We start from the raw sequence: 17682 nt of genomic DNA, 5'->3' as shown, positions 1-17682 counted from the left end.
ATCATCTGGAGGCGATCCTCTTAACGCTGTTAACGCTTTGCCATGGAAAATCGTACAGAATTAAAGTATGGATTTCTTTTTCGGATGGACCGGACTCTCAGAGGAAGTTAATTTCTTACATTTACCCTCCCAGTGAATACAATTAGAAGAAAAATAAGAATATTGAATAGCCGGCCTCCATGACGGAGAGGTTAGCACGACGCCAAAAGTGGCAGAAATATGAAGTAAAATAAATCAAACCATACAATCATTCAAGAATATTGAATATTCACACCAAAAGTTTCATTTTGCCACAAAAAATTCCTACCATAGAGCAAAAAATGGGTTTAAAATGGTTAGAAACTTCTTGGCGGAAAAAACAACAACATTTCTTTGTGAAATATTATCCGTAATATTTGTCACCTACAGTAAAACTTTTTAGTTTCTAAGAAATTTTCTAACTTTTGTTAGAGATGCAAAAATCAACAGAATAAGTGAAAACCTCATATGTTAGGTTGGCAGAAAATTTGCCTAACCAACTAATTAACTCGTCTTTAACTTTACGCAAAACTAATCAACCAGATATGCACAAATTTGTGTAGCTATGCAATGTCAAAATCAAAAACTTAATCTCTATAATCTTTCAGCATAATGAAAGAAATTGATACAAGGGCAAGGATATATTTCTGACAATAAAGACTAAACATAAATCACATACCATTGTAATTTCGATTCTACAGACTTTACTGAACGAAAGAAAATAAACAAATTGAATCTTTCCGTTGTTGTTAGTAAGATCTGTGACAATATTTATATGTATGTTGAACAAATTTTGAAACAAATTAATTTTCAACCAGAACAATGCACATTAAGGTCAAGCTAACTTGGTAATTCAGGGTACATTATTTGGTATTTCTAAAAAAAATGAAAAGTACTTAGTACTGGTGGGCAAAAAATTGTTTACAAAACACAAATAAAACGACCAAATCTAACAGTATGTTGGATGCCGATTTCGTCCACATTAAATATTTACATCATGAACTAAACTATTTCTCTAATTAATTTAAGAGTATAAAACCTTTGTTATTTACCCTGGAGTTTTTTCTCAGGGACAAAATCACTTGGAATTGTTCTATTACTCATTTTCAGTAACATCTTGAGGAAATGTGAACGTTACTCATACTTTTCTCATCATAAGTGCCTCTGCAATTCAGCACACAGCACTTGTGCACAGCCCTTACACATTTGATTTGTTTGAGTTGCTGTTTTAAGTCCACTTTATGCACAGTAAGGCTAATCGGGACTGGTCCTACAGTTTAAAGTGGGATCCGAACCACTTGTGCCTCCACCGGGTATCGAACCCGGTACCCCCTGATTACAAGGCAATGACGCTACCACTGCGCCATGTGGGAGGCAGCCCTTGCACATTTACGTATATTTACACTTCACTCAAACACCATTACAATTCAGGATTCACTAAGAAAGGTATACAACATTGCTTCCAAAAACACAAATGATCTAATTTTACGTAAATTAGTAAGACAAGATTGGCAATCTTGTGAGCTGTTAGAGAGAATAAACTCCATGTAACACCGTTTACAGTGAGGAACAGAACACCTTTCTACAGTCATTCTCAAGGTTAAATATACACAAAAACTTTGCAATAGGAAGAGGTCAGGAATCGTTCAATGAGACACCATTAAGCCTTGTCCTGTTTTGAACCTTGTTTCATTTGTACTTGGTGCAGAGTCTGATGAAGACCTTGCTAGAAGGTTCAAACGTTACGTTTAGTTTATGTTTTATAATGAAATAAATTTCTGTCTTGGTCAGCATATTGAGTTTTTCGTTTAATGAGTTATTCTTAAGTGCATTAATTGGACATATTTTTCGATTCATGTAATGTTATTAGACGCAAAATTCTGAAAAATTAATATTTTATTGGATTTGACTGTAAATGAGTTTTAACTGTATTTATAATATATTGTCACACTATCAGAAAAAATAATATTAGTTTATGTATTAACACTAACATTATTGTTAACATTTGTGTATATTATTAACATTATCTTTGTGTTATTATGTTCAGCATAAATGGGACTTCGGTCCTGTGATAGACAAATAAAGAAATTGTATGAAATGAAATTATTTATGGCGACCATCGCCTCCAGATTCTGAGGTCAGTCACGTGACCAAAATAAGCCATTATTCTCGGGACGTCCTAGGATCCGGCGCGGAGACCGCCTTTATGGCAGTCACCCTCTGTTGCTGCGTTTACCTATGAAGGAACTCGCGATGAAACAACCAATTAGGCCTATTGCTTGTGCTTGCCGTCAAGAGGGAAACAGGATTTTGTCAAAATAACCGACTGTTCTGCGCTGTGAAGGGAAACCGGTTCCCACTACTGCCGGAGAGTAGGTTCTCTGTAGATAGAGAACGTAATGGTACTATTGGGCTTCAAACGTCGTACCGCTCGTTTTGCCCGTTCCGAGCGTTATTCGCTCGAGCGAAGAAGCTCTCGATTCCGTACGCTACCTAGCGTCATCCGTGCGAACTATTTGGCGCTCAAGCGAAATGCTCTCCTGCAGCACTCTAGTACACATACACACCCAATATCAAGCATGCATACATACGTATATTGTACTTATTTGTAATTAATAGTAAGGTGGATGAAAGTAATAATTTTTACTTAAAAAAATCATTATTATTATTATTTAATTAAATCAAATTCTTAAAATTTAAATCAATTTTTGTTTATTTTGTTAAAAACAAACAAGCTAAAATTGCTTCTATGGTTTCTGGCACCATACGTACAGATATGTGATTCTTATAGAAACCTTTTTCTAGTAAACGGCACTGTAAAATATCTGAACAGTTTGATTAAAGCAAATAAAAAAAAATATGTGTAAATATACATATTTCTGTTTGATACCGTATATATGAACATACTATGGAAATGTTTGTTGAGTGTGTTAATGAACGCATAATAATTTCAGTAACTTTCCTTCAAGTGAAAATAAAACATTCTGGATGTACTCTATAACTGTAACTAAAAATAGTTTTTATATTCTTTGTAGCTGAATGTTGGCAACTTTTTTAATGATAGTTTGCAAAATATCAGCTGCCATGTGTATTTACAGTTTAATAATGATGACACTATTTACGGTTTAATGCTATATTTGCCTATAAAAATTATTGAATTTTAAATCAAAAGAAATTTGTGTGCTTACAGTTTGCATTTCCTATCCTATGAGCTTTACCCCATCAGCACATACATTATGTTCCTTTCTTTTCTTTTGTTAGAAAAGAAATAAGGTGCTTAGAGCTTAATAAATATCATTAAATGATTCCGAGATTAATGCAGTTTCACCAAAAGTGATTCTGCTATCTAGATCATCCTTATGTATATTATTCTATATTCATTTAAAGTGATTTAAATTAGTGATTTTTTAAAAAAATCACCTAATTTAAATCAACCTGATTTAAATGAATCCACCTTGGTTAATAGTTGACGACATTAATTAAGACTTAGAGAAACCTTTATAAATACATTATGTAATGAGAGCGCACAGTGCAGCAACAAGTAAAGCTGTACCGGCTCGTACTTACAAGGGTAGGTGTTGGCTGGCGGCTGCTGCACCGTAGGCGGGAGTCGCACCCTGCGGTGCAGACACACTGCGAGGCTGGTGAAGACGGCGCACAGCAGCACGGCGATGCTGGACACCACCACGATGAACGCCGTCATGTTCATCCCGAAGATCATCGTCTTGGCGAGGTCTGGAATGAGGCAGGGATGGAGATTAGTGGCGGACGTGGAGAACACTTCTCAAGTTTTTGAACCATATCGTCCCCTCCGAACCAAAGAGGCGGGACCCAAGATGTTGAATGGCCTCCCCGATGGCGCAGTGGTATCATTGTCGCCTTGTAATCAAGGGGTCCCGGGTTCGATACCCGGGGGAGGCACATGGTGGTTCGGATCCCACTTTAAACTGTAGGTCCAGTCCCGATTAGCCTTACTGTGCATAAAGTGGACTTTAAACAGAAAAATTCATTCAATCAATCAAAACCAAAATCTTGAATTAGCATATTGTAGCTCTTGATGGCGTCTGTAAATTACGACGGTTACAGGGATGTAAGGTCTCAGAATGTAAGTAGAAGGCTAAGACTGTCCGAAAATCAAGAAAGCCGAGATACGTCTATTTCTATTGTGGTACATAAGGGGAGGGTTCATTGGGCCTAAACACTTCTCATTGGTCTAGTAAACACTTTACGTTATTTTTTTAAATCAAACAATCAAGAACCAAAATTGGGCAACGCTACAATGCTCGAATGAATGAAATAATTAAACTTGGTGTGTGCGTCGGCACTTATGGCCTTTTTGCACTCTTCAACGTCTGCTGGGCAATATCCCTTATCTAAATCTCTTCCTTAAAATGTTAAAACGAGGAGTGTAAGAAGACCCCTGAGAAAAGTTAAAAATGCGACGTTGTAAAGGAACCTGCAAAAGACAAACACAACACATTAAAAAGGAAGAATAATCTCAAAACTTCCTCACAGAGATTGGAAGAGACGAGCCCTTCGCAAAAAGTTAAGAACATTTCGAAAAAGCTGGAAAACTTTCATGCACGTTATAGTAGACGACTTACAAATACACACGGCGGATATCATTATCTCTAACTAGAGTTCATTTGTAATATTTTTTCTGCCAAATTTACACCTTTACCTTAAATTGAAGATGTTAGAAAAATGTGTTTTTAGGTCCAGAAATCCAATGGGGGAGGGGAGGAGGCAGGTATTTCCCCCGAAAAGTATTCCGGGCAACATAGAAAAATTTTCATCGCTGCCAGGGATAACTTTATCCCCTACATAACAAGTCACACTTGTAGACACATATATTTTCCAAATGTAAAGTTGTTCATGAAGTAAGTAAATATTCTTGCTTTCAAACGCCACAAGTACAATTACTAACTTAGCATAAAACTATTGTGAAGTATTGTGAAACCGATGGTACTTACTATCAAGATATACCTAAAAATGTATTTGTTATTACTTGCTAAAAAGCAGTAAAAGATCTGAATTTAAAGCAATATTTCTTGTTTCTTTTACAAACAGTAAACGTTTCCATAAAAACTGTATTCGGACGTGTATACATACAATGATCGAATAAATGTTCAAGGAACAACTTCAATCAAAAAGGAACTATTTACAGTAACAATGGGTGGAAAAATAAAATTCAGTAGAAAAGCAGTGGAATATCAGGATTAAAGGTGGCTAAATGTTTTTAAGAAACGAAGCCAGATTTAAACAAATCGCTTAACATTCTGTGACTTAGTTGTTGATATGACATGTGGTGAAATCAAGGATAATATAGAAGAGGATAAAACAGTCCCATAAGCCATGGCGAAGACCACTAAGAGGATACGGAAGTTGCTACACGACATTTCCAGGGCCTCCCCGACCGAATATTCAACGTGGATGAGACAGGTTTCACCACAGTCCAGAAACGTCCACAAAAAATTGTAGCAAAGAAAGGAAAATCGCAGGTAGGTGCTGTTACAAGCGGTGAACGTGGAGTAAATGCCACAATGGTGTGTGCAGTGAGTGCTGCAGGTGTGTAGATACCTTAGACATACATGCATTTTGTGAGCGGTCCAACCTAAGCAACCTGTGGTCCAAGTTAGGAAACCAGTTGCATGTAATGGACCGATGTCACTACTTTCGTTTATGTAACCTATTATATTGGTTCCTGCATTTTTGTTGAAATACATATATGAAGTGAAAGCTAATAGTTTGTGCTTCTCATACCCTCAATTTCGTTCTTCTTCTGTCTTGTTTTTGATGCAGAAACAAAATAGTACCAACTGGTCCAATTTCGGCAACTGTTCCCTATATATTAAAAACATTTTGAAATAGTTAATGATTTTTAATTAATGTCAGATGGGTAGAAGACAATGTGCAAGGTATACTTTGCCGAATCAAATGAAAAAACAAAAACATATGTAGTCAACGTTACAAACTTACAAATTCTTACAGTTTAACATTATGTGGCTACGTTCTTCCTTTGTATTTGCAGACGATGAATTTTCATGTATCAATGAAATTTACCAAATTTCTTCTGTGGTAAATTCATGGGCGTATATATAGCTCACGTAAGGGGGGGATTCAACTTTTGGTTCAATTAGGGTTCCTATATTTCATACGTGAAAATCCGGGACACTACTGACCTGTAGCTTGTTAGGAAGACGGGGGGGGGGGGGGGGTTTGGAACTGATAAAGTTATATGTATGTACAACATAATTGTCATTTGAGTCATTCAATGCCAAATCAACACAGACATGTACAATTTCCAACCTGGCCATATCCGATTTTCATGAAATTTGGGGAGTTGAAACTATGCATGAAACTTAGTAACTATGAAAATTTTTAGTTTCGTTTGTCTTGTAATTGTTAAATTATTCAAGGTCAAATTTCGCATAAATTGCTCTTTTTGAGCCAGCTTAGCTGTATTAAATGTGCAGTAACTCCGTCCTTATTTCGCCTAGGAAGCTCAAATAAAGCTTATTGTACAGTGTCTCTCAAAAGTTTTAGGACAACGACATTTTAAACTAGGCAATCCAATTTACACAAGGCGTTGGTGGGTTGTATATAGAGTTAGTCTCAATTTCAGGGTTGCCACATGCACATTAGGTATTTATGAATTACGCGAAAGAAAGATATCCAAATATTATTGCAGAAAACTAGAAAAAAATCAGTATTACATTTGTTGCAATACTCTCAGAAAGAAACAATGTCGATTTTCTAGTATTTCATTGTTGATGAGTCTACACAAAGGAAAAGTGGAGAGAGGAAACGAAAGGGAACAAAGGAGAGGAGAAAAGAGAAAGCAATGGGAGAAGAGGCAAAGTAAAGAAGGGAAGAAAATAGAGGACGGAGGAAGTGGATAGGAGAAGTAATAAGGAGAAAGGAAAAATATGCGAGGAGAGATGATGGAATTGCCTGTTTTTTTTCGTTTTATATATATAGCTATGCCAGTTGATTTTTAATTCCACGAAAACGAAAAAAAAACAGGCAATTCCACACATGATACGAATATGCAGGAAGTTGGATGATTCGGCAGGTTGAAAAAAAGCTTACATTATTTATAAACATTCAAATACTTCGAAGCCTCCCGATGGCGTAGCTGTAACGTCGCTGCCGTGTAATCAAGGTGTCCCAGGATTCGATATCTGGTGGAGGCACAATGTGGCTTAAACTCTAGGTTGAGTCCCGAATAGCCTTACTGTGCATAAAGTGTACTTAAAACAAAACAAAACAACTGAAATGTACTCTGATTATATCAGAATGGATAATTTTTCGACATTGTGTATCTACTAGAAAACAGCTCTCTTAATTGTTCTTTCTTCCACAGATAATAACATTCGTGGTTGTAAACATTTACATCTTTTAAATTTGTTATGCCAACATATGTGTGTTAGAAAATTATAATTTAAAAAACTTAAATATTTCATTCGGTTTATTTAACGGCGATGAAGTGACGTGTCTAAGGTCTACTTTCTCATGTCGTGGTTCACAGCCTTTTTGCATTACTGCCTGAATCCACTGAGTTTTCGTATCTGGTCTGTCGAAAAAAGATTCACAGATACTTGAGAAAAATTATTCGTTCTGGACCTCATATTGCAACCAACAGCCACGCAATGATTGTCGTCTTTTCTGCAAGATATTACCCTTACATCTTTATAATCCATGTTACTCTTTCAAAACCAGAAGTAGGGTCCCGACCGTGCCGAACAGGAACGAAAATGTAAACATCAGGTGAATAACCACTATAATGGTTGAGGGTTCGACGTGCTGATCCCACGTCACCCATCTGGTTGAAGATCACTAGGAAGGATTGTGGGAGGGAGACTGGCAGTCGGGAGATAGGCCAAGGCCCTTCGAGAGCTGTTGAGCCATGCGTCATTGTTATTATTAAAATAAGAAAAACAAGGGAATGAAGAAAAATTAATAAAAAAATATTTATCTATATTAAAACAACCATTCAATTTTATTTTGTTTTTCATGGATCGGTTGCCCTACTACGCGGTAATTCCAATAGGTATCTTACATGTTACACGATAAAGCATACTATATTACTATCCGAATATTCATTCAATAAGCATTTTTGTTTGCCAGGAATCACAAAGAACAGGACCGGGTCTTTAACCTCTTAGGTGACGAGTTCAAGCCCTAAATATGAGGATTTCAACCATAGACCTAAAATAGTTTGTAACTGTGAAACTACCCCCTGAATGCAAATTGACAACATTTTTTTTTCATGTGAGAAAGAATTAAATGTGTGGCACACATAGATACTTCTTGCGAAAACAATTAACTGTGCCCTGTCCCAGCATGTCTGGAGCAAAGCCGCGCATAGCGGAAGAGAAGGGGAAAGAGGGTAAGGGGGATCGAGTGGACAGAGCGAGGCAATACACGCTGCTGGAAAGGCTGGTAACTGCAGTGATTCTCCTCCCTCCACGCAATTCCGTTCCTCTCATATGTTCATCGCTGCTCAGATACTTGTTTCGTTCACTTGCTCCAGAGATAAGTGGGACAGAGTGTAGTTCGCATACATGTAGCAAGTAAGGCAACTTATCTCAGAATGAAAATTCCACAGAGTTTTCAAACGTTTGTTTCAGCATTGATGACTGGACACGGATCACACATAATCCCTTGCCAAAATCTAGTGGTCTAATATCATTTGAAAACTTGAATGTATGTCTTTACAGATACCAAGTTATAAGGAACTATTTCGTAGATGTTCATGTAACCGTTATAAAATTACAAATAAAATATATTCACAACCTTAGATATACTAATACGAAGAAAGAAATTCAGAGTAAGATTTCAAATGCACGTGTATAAAGTAATTATACAAGTACAGAGCAATATGAGAGTATTGAACTTTTTTTTTTTTTTTTGCAGGATAACGTTTACAATATTGAGGCGACAGAATAATTAAGAAAGTAGTGTATTGGTTAGAGTTCTTGAGAGCATTGTAAGCGGTCCTAGGTTCGATCCTCCATACGAGGTGTTCTTTCTTTTTCCTTTTAAAAATATTTCTCCTTCTATTAAACAAGAGCATGGCAACATTGTTTGTAATAATAGTGTATAGTGGCTAGATTGTTCTAAAACTGGAATTTACCAAAAAAAATAATAATAATAAACAAATAAATGAATTGACACACGATCAAAGGGATATTTTCACGTATCAGATCTTGACTTATGATACTCTAACGATAATTGTGTTCTGCTTCAAAGACATTGACAAATATTAATGAAATAACCATTCATATTTGTGGCAATTCAGGACACACTAATATTACCCCTTTTTCCACTCGAGTTCAATGCAAAGATACCTTCACAAACATGGACTGAAAAGTTACCATCATGTGCAATTCTCCATTAAATGTTTTCGCCCAGTCGTATTGCCTTCGTTTCCTTTGTTACAAACAAGTATTCTTTGCACATGACATGTAGGAGGGAGGTTGCATCTGCATTTCACATTGGTCAGCTCCTTCTAGCTGTGTTCAGGAGCGAAAGCTTGTGGGGTAGTGGTTACCTTTAAGGATTGATAATTTGTTGGTCGTAGGTTCAAACCCCTCCGGTGGCAGAAACTTTTCGTACGTTTTAGACATATCCCATTGCGTTCATTGTCCACGCCGTATGAAACGGAATGATTCAGTTTGGAATTAACGATGGGGGGAGGGGAAATGTTAAATAACAAAATCTCAATTTCAACGAACCGAGAAGAGGAGAAAAATTGGATAATTCTTATAAATATGAAAATTACATTCATGTTTTTAGTGGTATAATCGCAGGTAAAATCAAAGTTCTTACGTGGAAAATTTTATCTTGCTCTGAACTCGGCCAAAAGGAATTTCGCACCGATCTAATACATTCTCCAATTCATTATAAAATGTTAATGAATATTTCATGTCGATAATTTATCAATGCATCAGTTCTTGACGCCGAGACGTATTTTCTGCAACTAACCCTTCTCTCCTCTCGTCTCCAGTCCCTTCTGTTCTTAACTTCTCCTTCTCCTTCTTCTCTCCCGTCCTTCTCCTCTATTTTTATCTCATACCGCCTTCCCTACTTTTCTCGCCTCTTGTCTCCATCCCACTCTTCTCCACTCCTCTTATCTCCTCTCCTGTCTTATATTTCCGACTCCACGGCACTGTTCTCCTCATCTTTTCGTTCTTCTCTCTTTCTCTCTTTTACTCTACTCTCCACTCCCCTCTTCTCGTCTCCTCCTCTCCTCCTCTCCTCTCCAAACTCCTTTCCTCCTCTTCCATCCCCTCGCTTTCCTTCCTCTCTTCTCTCCTCTTTGCTCCATTTTCCTCATCTCTCCTCGCATATTTTTCCTTTCTCCTTATTACTTCTCCTATCCACTTCCTCCGTCCTCTATTTTCTTCCCTTCTTTACTTTGCCTCTTCTCCTATTGCTTTCTCTTTTCTCCTCTCCTTTGTTCCCTTTCGTTTCATCTCTCCACTTTTCCTTTGTGTAGACTCATCAACAATGAAATACTAGAAAATCGACATTGTTTCTTTCTGAGAGTATTGCAACAAATGTAATACTGATTTTTTTCTAGTTTTATGCAATAATATTTGGATATCTTTCTTTCGCGTAATTCATAAATACCTAATGTGCATGTGGCAACCCTGAAATTGAGACTAACCCTACATTCAACCCACCAACGCCTTGTGTAAATTGGGTTGCCTAGTTTAAAATGTCGTTGTCCTAAAACTTTTGAGAGACACTGTACAGGGAATTGAACAAGCTTTCCAGTGATATGTGAAATTCTAGCCTGATTTGATGTATCACATCACCCCTTTTCCTTTGAAATTTTTCGTTGAATTCAATATGGCGGTCAACAACATGCCGAACCTGCGCTTGACACACACGGCTAGGGATCTCTCTATGCGTAACCTATTTGTTTCATGACCAATTATACCCAGGATAACTCTTTTACATTTTGTAGGGGGTGTTAAGGGACATTTGACTCGCCATAGTTCATGTAATGAGGCTTTTATCAGTCACATAGTTACGCATATTATTAGAGTATGGCATGAGGGACCAAATATATTTTTCCATGATTTTTGGTGATGATATGTTTTGAGATATTCAAGGTCACGTGACAAAATTATATTTTTATCCAAAGGTAGGCTTGTTACATATCACTGGAAAGCTTGTTCAATTCTCTGTACAATAAGCTTTATTTGAGCTTCTTAGCAGAAATAGGGACGGAGTTACTGCACATTTAATACAGCTAAGCTGGCTCAAAAAGAGCAATTTATGCGAAATTTGACCTTGAATAATTTAACAATTACAAGACAAACGAAACAAAAAATTTCATAGTTACTAAGTTCCATGCAAAGTTTCAATTCCCCAAATTTCATGAAAATCGGTGATGGTCAGGTTGGGGGCTGTGTTGATTTCGCATGGAATGACTCATTTATATCACACATTGTGTGGGAACTTTATTAGAAAACTGCGGACTGAACAGATAGGCACCCAAGCGCTGACTCTTTATAATAAGCAAGTTACTATACAATGGAAGATAATCGTAACCGAAATTCAGCACTGCTAGCAGACGGCGGCGCCATCGTGAAGTCAAAGGTGTTTGCAGTACAGTCTGTATCTCGTTAACTCTTGCATTATGGAGACGCAGTGGTTCAATGTAGAGTTAGATTGTATTGTATAATGAGCATTTTAAAATTACGTCCACGCATTTAAATATAAATAGAGTTCAGGAAAGTATAGTCTTAATCATATCTTCTTTCCCACCCGATTTCGGGACATTTGTGCATCCCGAACAAACTATTCGGAACACCGGGACAAATGATACCATTCCGGGATTGTCCCTGAAAATCTGGGACGTATAGCGTCCGCAGGTATGATCTGACTATCAAAATCCACTCTGCCACCAAATGAAAGGTCACGCATTTATTAAATTTAGTCTATCTGCGAACTTCTGACTTTTCTACATAAAATTAGCAGAAAATGCTTTTGAAAAAGCTAATCCCAGCTTCTCTTTAAGAAAGAATGAGAATGTTAGATGTAGTCTTTTCTGCCTTGCTATTTTAATATTCGTATGTATGTACACTTAACAATGCAGGGTCCATTAGTAGAGGGCCTCCCCGATGGCGCAGTGGTAGCGTCGTCGCCTTGTAAACAAGCGGTCCCGGGTTCGATACCCGGTGGAGGCACATAGTGGTTCGGATCCGACTTTAAACTGTAGGTCCAGTCCCAATTACCCTTACTGTGCATAAATGGACTTGAAACACTAACTCAATCAATCACTCAATCAATCCATTAGTCGAGGATCTCACGTTGAATTGCGAGGACATTATTTCAACCTCCTTAATGTCATACACATTTTCTCGGCTGGTGAAGATGAAACTGGCAGTGTAGCCAAGATCACCAACAATTTGTGCATATTTGTGTACAAAAGCTAGTCACAATTTTCTACTGCTTACAATGCAGACCCTAGACATGTCTTTTAAGTTACTGTTTGCCACATTTTTCATTCAGATTTGAAAATGTAAGAAATATCAACCAGGCCATCCAACATTTTGACACACGATTCCAATGAATGAGGAATAGGCATTTCATATTGGAATAAGTTGTTGCAATTTTTCAATGTGTTCACTGTGTTCAGATAAACTTGGGTTCATTTCTACTACAAAATGGTCCAAAAATTAACTACAGTAAAGTTTCTACTATTAGTGTACACGATTTCAGAAGTCACCCTACTGAGTATTGATACTTTTCTGTAAATCTTGTGTCAAACAACTTGAGGACGTTACAGAACCTCCATAGCTATCTTGCACTGCTTTTTTAACAACCAAATTACTTTGAGAAGATTGATTGATTGATTTGAATTATTTTACTTCGCTTTTTGTGCCACTTTTAGCTAATTTCCGAAGATCGGGATGAGTGATGACATGATGAAATTGATGAATGGATACCCACAAACACCCATGCCCATTCCGGGTTTCGAACCCAGAACCCACGATGTGCTAACCACGGGGGGCTGCTCATTTGAGAAGACTCGAGGGAAAAAAATTATAACTGGTTTCACAGTCTCAATATCGCAGAAATTTCACAAAAATGGGAAATAGCCAGGATTAAAATATGTGCTGAACAATGTACAAAATTTGCTTTCTAATAGTCTGGAGGGGAGTAATTTTTGCGTATATATATCGTCCTGTTCTGTACCTTGTTACATTTGTACTTTGTGCAGAGTCTGAAGAAGACCTTTCTAGAAGGTTGAAACGTTACGTTTAATTTATGTTTTATAATATAATAAATTTCTGCTTTGGTCAGCATATTGCGTTTTTCATATCATGGAAACAAGGCTTTATATCTCGTTTGGTCTAACGTGCACCAAACCGTCTTATATGCAAAGTCTGCGTAACCACTTCGTCAGCATGCAACGTCATCAGTAGTAGGCCTTGCACCACAGCAGGATATCAGTATTACTGTCACCAATGTTTGTGTCAAATACGTGGAAAACGGGCTGTTTGCCAACTTCTGTGCCGTAGTGATTAACACAGCCCGCTGCAACACTAAGTGTTCGAATCCTGATCTGGTCATGGGTGTTCTTTGTTAGGGCCTCTTCATTAATTTCATCATATCATTACTCATTCTTATTATCGCGATTACCGAAAAGAGGCAGAAAAAAGCGACGAAAAATTACTTAATTTACGTAATCACTTAATCAATTGTCTTCGTTTAATTATTTTAAGTAATACATTAATGAGAAAGTGGAGAAAGTGAAAAAGCACACTTACGCGACTTGTTATAATGATCCATAACTGTGATCTATCACTGCATCACGGAATGTAAACGCAATTTTTATTTTTATTTTTGAGGTCTTGCAAATCTAGAAGGGCAAAATATTACTAGACAGAAAGGAGCGAATAGGAAACAGAATAAAGGGGCTAACGCTCATAACATAGTCACTTTTGTGGTTTAATCTTCATGTCTTTCATTGAAGAAACTGGTTTTGTAAAGTTTTCGTGGTTGTGGTTAGTTACATTCGCGTATTCCCAGGTGGTCTCTTCGTAGTCTGGCTTTCCACAAGCTCAGGTTGACTTAACTTAAACCGACAGACGCGTGTTTTCTGCTGAAAAGAGAAACTTACACGAAGTACACTTCAATGTAAGGTTCTGAGCCATTTCCGTTTTAAAAGGCGAAAATATTACGAGTCCAAACTCCTGTCATTGGGATAGTGAACATATGGCAGTAATTATATTAGCAAAAGATTAATCGCACATTTACACTACAATTTTTGAAAGCATATTGATAAACGTACACTTATGTCCATACACCCTCTCCCCATTTTCAGCAGAATTCGCACAAAACTTAATTTACAAAAATTTGGTTGTAAATCCGTATAAAAATTTTCACACTCTAAGTTTCAATTTCTTCAATTCTAGTGCAATTTTTTTAAAAGAAAAGAAACCCACCATATCATTTGTAACATTTAAAAATATAAACCTATATATACGGAGCAACTTGATTACAGTTGTGAAGGCCAGCGAACTTCCCGCCTGCTTTGAGAGGTAAGAAACTATTGCAGTGAAAAGTGTCTTAGTTTTCACAGAAACTCCTCCTGTTTGTTGTGCCGTGATTACACTCCCACACTGCACTGCTACTCACGAATTAGAAGACGAAAGTTTCCCCACTAAAGAACGCGACCGGCGAAGCCTTCTGCCTAGCTCACTCCCTCCGTTCCGCCCTTTCTATAAGTATACAGTCCCGCTGGTCGCTCTGCAGTCCAAACGTTTATGCGAGAGCGCTCTTTTACATATCGCCAGGCTGCCCAGACCTGCTGTACATTAATGTTGAATTAAAAAATAATATTATCATGGACAATGTAATATTCAACAAAATATTCGTATTTAAATTGTTTCTAAAGATATATTTATTTCTCTAAAATTTGTTTTCCTTTTTAGTTTCTTTGTTTTATGTTCACTTTATGCACATAAAGGCTTATTGCGCCTACAGTTTAAAGTGGGATCCGAACTACTATGTGCCTCCGCATAATAACGAACCGGATCCCATTGATTACAAGGCGACATTACCACTACGAGGGGACACTTACTTCTCTAATGTACTTAATAATATACCCCGGACACGCTATCTCCCGGTCCGCATTCACAGCGTAGAACTGTTTTGACAAAATCTTGTTTTCTGCTGGCCACTTCGAGGAGGAGGGATTCTAATGTTGCCACTGGTTGCCCAAATAGGGGGTGGGGGCGCATCGGCAGGCTTGGCCGTTTGACCGCAAGTTTCTTCGTAGGTAATGACGGCAACAGCCAGTTCATAGCTTGGCCGGAATCTACTAGGCAATCCTTGCGATGTTGAACACTAAATCCATCCCATTCTTAATCCATGTGCACGGCCGTGTACCGAGCGATCGCAGAATAAAAGCAGCTCGCAAATAAACACATTAAAGAAATCTGGTCGAACCACACTAACAAAAATAATTGAAAATGTGAGGCTAATATTTTTCTCTACCTACCAAAGCTGAATGTTTTCGATGCACAGGAATTTTCCATTCCTTTATGTGCATCTCAGAATATTCGCTCCTTTTGATGTTGCCGAATGAGGAAAACATGGAAAAGGGTCTTAGCTGGGAGAGGAGAGGGGGAGGGGAAGACACTGCAACTTTGTTATCGTTAGTTAAGGCCGTGCATTCATTTGTTGTATGTATTTTAGTTTATGTTAGGAGCCTTGATGCAAAGCGAATAGAAGCAGAACGTCGGATGTTTTCAGAACCACAAGAAAAAGGGGCAGCTAGAGGGAAACTTCCCTTGAAATAGCAGCCCTTTTCTACAAATGACTAACGACCAGCTTCATTACTTTCTCCCACACTACAGGTTTAACATTTATTCAGTTATTTTAAAAATAAGTCATATTAATAAAGTCGTTCGAACTCCTTTTACCTCGTAATCGAGCTTCAGATATGTCTATAGTTTATTGTTTACTGTCTTTTGAATAAAATGAGCAGGAAAGTCTTGAGGATAAACCAAGAAAGCTTGTAAACCTCGGCTGCGTCATGATTTGCATAGATGCTAAAGTACAATGAATCAAAGATAGGGACAGTCAAGCGACAAGTTCGGAAAACAACGAACTAATTCGTGTCTGGGTAATCCGAATGACTTATATTCTAATAACTTGAACACTCCAATATAGGCACAAATACGTCTGAGATTGGATGAAATATCGTGGCCGTTTCTACTCAAAGAATTGTTTGGTAAGTATAAGCCGGCACTAATGCCATCTGGTGTTCAACTTACGCGTGCAGTCGGCGCTGAGGGCTTCGTCCGATCCGTCTCCGCAGTGGTTGATCTCGTCACACACGAGGTCCTTGCTGATGCAGAACTCCTGAAGCGTGCAGCTGAAGTCCCAGCAGACGTGCTCTGTAACAACAAACAAAGCATGTAATCTAAGGAGAAACTCGTTCTATCTACAGAGAGATCCAATTAGTAAATTATGGCATACTACTTAAAAAAAATAGTATAGAGATAGCATTTCGATATGAAAAATAACTCTTCCGCATATAAACTTCCCAAAGTTTATATAATTTGCAGTTGAGATAGCATCGGAATCACTCAACCACACAATCCATTCACCAGGAAGACTATTTTTACATGTAAAGTTGTTTAGAAGAAATTGGACTTTGACATGTAGCTCAATCTCGGACACAATACGGCGTACGCTTTTAGAAGGAACATGAGTTCAGCCAATACCCAGCCAGTGCTACTGCGCTGTTGCCAAACTAGCTAGCGCAAGGGAAGGACAGAAGATTCGCGATGTGTCCATTATTTTGATAATGCATGCACAGTATATATGAGTACAGTGAAATAATTTAGTGAATATTTCTACACAGGATCAAAATATCATATCACTGTAGCATATACGAGAAACCCATACCTGAAAGAAGCTTGAAGGTATTTATTTATTAATCACCGCTCTCGTCGTCTTCCTCGGTCTCCGTGTCACTGATTTCACTCATTTCCGAATCACTCTCCTGGAGGTTAATGATTAGATTTTGCACCCTTGGTGCCTGTACTACTGGTGCTAGGTTTCGAGAGTGACATTATTTAAAATAAAAAGAACACACGGAACACACACTATTGCACGAAAGGGCTGTATTTAATCTTTTCACAACCTGTTCTTTGTCGCACACGAGTGAGCGATAAGCGAATAATTTTATACCAGCCTTGCTACGGAAACGCTGAACTCAAATTGACCCAGATTTTCAATGTTCGAGAACGCCCAGAACAATGAAGGGTCATTGTTTACATCGAGATGAATTTAACACCCACAGTTTCCCCTAGAGCTCAGCTGCGTCAACACGGTGGCAACGAAAAAAAACAGGGGGAAGGAAATGAAAGGTGATGTTTCCCTTGTTTCTTCAAGGAACGATAACTCCGGCTGTAGGCGACGGAAATTCATGGGACTTTGACAGTCAGGTTCAAAATGTCTTGCCCCATCTTATGATGAACCTTAAAGTGGAGAGTTTTATGAAAACTTCTTGCGCGCAAGAAAAATACAAAACACGGCTTTTAACTTCCGCGCCGCAGTCTCCTAACTGTACAACGTTGCACTCTTGCCATTCGCTGATCGCCACGCACACCCTCTGCGCGGCCC

The 17682-nt window shown here is 37.9% G+C and overlaps 1 protein-coding gene across 2 annotated transcripts in view; it reads right to left on the bottom strand.

Moving 5' to 3' along the window:
- The window catches only part of loaf (low-density lipoprotein receptor domain containing lost and found), a 690862-nt gene that overhangs the window by 31960 nt on the left and 641220 nt on the right, over positions 1-17682 (bottom strand). For both annotated transcript variants that reach the window (XR_014441985.1, XM_083126283.1), the window contains exons 4-5: positions 16326-16448; positions 3586-3753 (exon numbers count right to left, since the gene is read on the bottom strand). Coding sequence is in view for 1 of the 2 variants with exons in the window: in XM_083126283.1 (XP_082982409.1) it covers positions 3586-3753; positions 16326-16448 (291 nt within the window). In the remaining variant the exon portion in view is untranslated. The remainder of the gene's footprint in view (positions 1-3585; positions 3754-16325; positions 16449-17682) is intronic.

Source organism: Lepisma saccharinum, chromosome 8 (assembly GCF_977018435.1).
Source record: "Lepisma saccharinum chromosome 8, izLepSacc3.1, whole genome shotgun sequence".
Classification (NCBI taxonomy): Eukaryota; Metazoa; Arthropoda; class Insecta; order Zygentoma; family Lepismatidae; genus Lepisma; species Lepisma saccharinum.
Note: the sequence above shows the minus strand (reverse complement) of the source record. Positions and strands in the feature narration are given on the sequence as shown.